This window comes from Sinocyclocheilus anshuiensis, unplaced genomic scaffold, assembly GCF_001515605.1.
Source record: "Sinocyclocheilus anshuiensis isolate Anshui unplaced genomic scaffold, SAMN03320099.WGS_v1.1 scaffold86, whole genome shotgun sequence".
Taxonomy (NCBI): domain Eukaryota; kingdom Metazoa; phylum Chordata; class Actinopteri; order Cypriniformes; family Cyprinidae; genus Sinocyclocheilus; species Sinocyclocheilus anshuiensis.
In genome coordinates, this window is record NW_015547662.1 from 2,567,628 (window position 1) to 2,572,387 (window position 4,760).

The window sequence follows — 4,760 nt, forward strand, 5'->3', positions numbered from 1 at the left end:
GATGAGAAGCTGAAGTACGATGTGACGTCAAAAAAAACCGTCGAGCCGTTTGGCCGAAGTGATGAACTGCAAGCTTTGAATGCTTATATCTTCTAAATGCCAATTTTGTCGCTGTTTTGGAGCACACTGCCTTATAGATAACCTTAAGACTAACATATTGATACTAACACCCAAAAAACTTTCATTTTGATTTCATGGGGACTTGAATGTGTCAAGCTGTGACCTGTCTCATAAAGAAATTCACAATCACATACACATATGCAAACTCATTTCATTTAACCACAACATAAAATGTTTTAATATATATATATATATATATATAGTATACATACAAAGTTGTTCTGTCATGAAACTCTAGATGGCGCAGGCCGATAGGTTCTCAATCTGACATAATCACATCATTATTCACATGGCACAGCTGATTGGTTTCTTTTCGCATCAGCAGCCAATGAGCATGCTGCTCAACATTCACATACTTGGCTAGTGCTTGCTGTAGCAGTGTGGCAGAAACCCTCCCCCTTCCCCAGCTCCACCTGTATAGATCTGCTGCGGGGTTATTTCATATATATTATATATGCAGCAGCAGTATTTCTCACATGCTCACAGCAGCATATCTGTGGATGTCTTGACAGTAGCAAGTCTCAGTATTTGCTCTGAAACAGCAGCAGCAGCGTAGCAGATCTATTCCACCAAGACCAAACTCAATAACATTGCCATGTATATTACCATGCTGAAGAGTTGTCATGACATAAATGCATGTCATGACAGTATTATCCGTGATCATACAAAATAAATGGTGATATAACGAAAAAAACTGAGCGTATGTGTGTGTTTGAGGACTCGGTACTCACTCATAACTTGGTGGGACAGTAATGATGGGTGAGGTTAGTTCCTGGCTGTAGGAATCCTGAGCGTGTTCAGGGTAGGGCTCGGATTTGATTGGCTTGAGGAGCTCATGGTTGTCTGGATGATTCTCTGACTTCATTATAGAGACTGAAGACAAGAAACGAGAGACAAATCAATCAGCCAAACAAAAATATGTAAGGATGTATTATTACAAATGTCACCCACTAAAACTCATGAGAAGAGAGTGAGAGCATGTGTTTGGAAATGTGTTGTTTGCTTCAAAAGTGAATATGCTTGTGTGTGATAGAGCATGTCATCCCACTTACACTGTATGTGGTTAGTAGGATCCTCAGGTGTGATGGGTGATATCATGATGGAGGGAGACAGGTGTAGGGCAGGAGGGTAGAGCACAGATAACGGCTGCAGCATAGAAAGTACTGGTACAATAGATGTCAAAACCTGCATCACATGTAGACCAGAAAAACAAACACAGATGGATTATGACACGAGAAATGTCTGTTGGTCTCTAAATTTTAGATAAGACGTCACAGGGGTTCTTTCTATGATATACACTTTTGTTCAGAACTTCAGGCTCAAGATTCAAGATTTGTATTTTTTGGATGCAAGTATGCATTAAATTTATCAAACGTAAAAAAGTACAGATTTTTATATACATTTTCTATTTCAAATAAATACTATTTTGAACTTTCTATATACCAAATAATCCTTGAAAAATGTATCACAGTTTCCACAAAAATATGAGGCAGCATAACTGTTTTCAGATTTGATAATAATAATAAGAAAAGTTTCACGAGCAGCAAATCAGCATGTTAGAATGATTTTTAAAGGATCATGTGACACTGAAGACTGAAAATTCTGGATGCCATCACAGGAATAAATTACATTTAAAAATAGATTGAAATAGAGAAAAAATATTTTTAATTGTAATAATATTTCACAATATTACTGTTTTGCTGTATATTTGCAGCCTTGGTGCGCATAAGTGACTTCTTTCAAAACCGTTAATATCATCCATGTTAGTCACATAACAAAACCATTTTTTGGTTGACAAAAAGTTTTTCAAATATTAACAGGCATTATCATAAAACTATTAATACTACTTATTAATAGGTTTTGTTAAAAATATATTTTCTATTAAAAAATTAATTAATAATAATAATAAATTATATTTTAAATAAAAAATATTCTTATCGAAGATGTATTCTCAAATCATTACATGTATGAATTGCATTTTTTATATATTTTTGAAATTGTCAAATCATACTGACATATGTGACAGAGCTAATAAAATTAGAAATGTATAGATATACACCATGTTTTTTTGTTTTTTTTTGCACATGTAAATTGGATTACCATGTCAATAACATTGCATGGGAATATGGTAATCATTCAGCACCACGGTATCACCACAGCACTTTTTTTGAAAGGCATCACCACTATTCTTACCGGTGGAGTGGGAAGGGCCAGTGGTGGGGTCAGCCTTGTCTGAGATGACCCAGAAGTGCTTCCTGTTACAGAGCCGGAGCCAAGGCGAGGACGTGACACCGGACTGGGGCAATCAAAAGGGGATGGGGGAGTGGCTCTGGGTGATGATGATGCCAGAGATGAGGAAGGCGACGAAACGGAGGATCTTTTGGTGGTCAAGTCGACAGGTTCAGTCTGGGACTGACGGACATCCTGGGACTGAGGGTGTGTGTGAAGGGGGCTCATGTAGGAGTAATGTGCTTGGTGGTAGTGAGGAGAGTATAAGTGAGCTGTGGAAGTAGGGACCACAGACGGTGACAATACAACTCCAAATGCCTCAGGTGTAGGTTTAATCAGGTAAGTCGGGTAAAATGACTGAGAGAGAAAAAGAGAGAGAGACGTTAAACATGCTGTGAATAGCATATTTTCACATTCACATGTACATAATTACACAAGCACTCATATAAAGCAGCTGCGCTGAGCAGCAGTTGAGTCTGGGGAGTATAAACCGACAAAAAAGACTAACTTTGAATGACTGAGTATGAGCCAAATTCAACTTCCCACCCCATATAAACTCCTAACCTAATGAGAAAGGAATGCATGTCCATCTGCAGCCAGAGGAAAAGAGAAAAAAGAGCAAGTATGAGATGAGCTTTAGAGATACATTTTGTAAGATCCTAAGAATAAACTCATGCAATTCAAAAATATCCTTATTAGTCTCTATCAATGAGTCTCGTGTTTTTACCAAGAATTCAAAGATGGATACTGCACTAGAACAAACACACCAATGGCCCAAGACCAGGGTGTTCAGATGGCCAAGTGCCAGGCAGCCCATTGTGTGTTAGTTGGTAAGGCAGGTTTGTTATTGGAAACGGAAAGTGAAGCATTGTTTTCTTTAAAATCGCATAAACCGGATACAAAGAACTAGACAAGCATCAGGAAGGTGGAGAAACATTTCAGATTAGTCCAAAACCACTTCTTCTGGCTAACAGACTTTAATCAGGTTAGATGCCATATCGAATTTAAAGCGAATGAAAATGAGGCTGTGAGCGATAGACTTACAGTAGTGTTTACAATGGCACACACTGTATAAAGGTCCTAGATTGTGTTATTTTCACAAGTTTTTTCAGATGTTTCATCAGCTGAACAATCGGTTAAACAACAGTACAATCCTTGTTTTCATTCCTGTCAAAAATTAAATATGGCGCTACCCTGACTAAGGTATATACACTAAACAAAAATGTTGATGTAAAAAAAAATTCACTCAAAAACTCTTAGTATATTTCACAAATGATTACAAAGAACACCTTGAATTAAACTTTTTAAGCAGAAAGACTGAAAAAGTATGTTCTCATAAAACTTTGCAACTTCAAAAAAACTATTTTTACAGTGTAGAAGGGATCTCTACAAAACCTTTCAGAAATTATTTATACTATCATACCAACCATTTCTTAACAATTTATTTGAGAATATTTACCCTTTAAACCATACTCACCATGTCTGGCTTTATTGGGTCACACCTGAGCATGGCTGGAATTCTGGAAAATACAGAGAACAAACAGTAGAATATCAGATAGCAACCACAAATCTGGCATTAGAGACATGTCGTGAGCCATCAGGAAGTCATTCTTCATTCCAAGCACACAGAAGCAGAGAAGCATGAAACACTAATCACTTAAAGTACAGGGGAAGTCAGAATGCCCAGGGCTATGAACGCTGTTTGTGTGTGGTTGTACATAAGATTGTAACACTATTAGGTGTTTTTCCACCTGACCCACATACCCAGTGGTCTTGGGAAACAGAGAGGCCACATCCTACGACTGCTACTAAATGCTACCATTTCATCCGTAGGTAATGATTCATTCCCTGATCTTAACACATCTTAGGGTGTTTCTTTAACTTCAGGGGCTTTTTGTCCAGGATGGTTTTTTTTTTTTAACTAACTGATAACTTTCCTACTTTATGTGTTAAATGGCAGTTACATTAAAACTGCTTCAGGAGTCTTTAAAATTTTTTTTTTTTTTGAGATAAATATCTTATGCTTACCAAGGCTGCATTTATTTGATTAAAAATACCGTAAAAACATTAATATTTTGAAATGTTTTGTCCATTATAATATATTTAAATTTTTTATTAGATCATAAATGTATTACTGTCACTTTTGATAAGTTTAAAGGGGTCATATGGTGCGATTTCAATTTTTCCTTTCTCTTTGGAGTGTCAAGCCCACCGTCTGTCACTCACTCAGCCCGCCGGCCGTTCCTCACTCTAGCCGCCAGCCTCTGCTCACTCTAGGCCGCCGCCGCTCACTCTAGCCCGCCGCCGCTCACTCTAGCCCACCGTGTGTGACGCTGAGTTTCATTGTGAAAGCGAAACTACTTTGTTTGGCCTTCCAAAAGAGGACACGACTAGAAATCAGTGGTTAAGTT

At 37.7% G+C, this 4,760-nt stretch overlaps 1 protein-coding gene across 1 annotated transcript in view; it reads right to left on the minus strand.

Moving 5' to 3' along the window:
• The window catches only part of LOC107702350 (Krueppel-like factor 3), a 17,236-nt gene that overhangs the window by 5,884 nt on the left and 6,592 nt on the right, over positions 1-4,760 (minus strand). Inside the window, exons 2-5 of the mRNA XM_016504638.1 lie at positions 3,827-3,869; positions 2,314-2,706; positions 1,173-1,305; positions 852-993 (exon numbers count right to left, since the gene is read on the minus strand). Coding sequence (XP_016360124.1) covers positions 852-993; positions 1,173-1,305; positions 2,314-2,706; positions 3,827-3,859 — 701 coding nt within the window. The 5' untranslated portion in view covers positions 3,860-3,869. The remainder of the gene's footprint in view (positions 1-851; positions 994-1,172; positions 1,306-2,313; positions 2,707-3,826; positions 3,870-4,760) is intronic.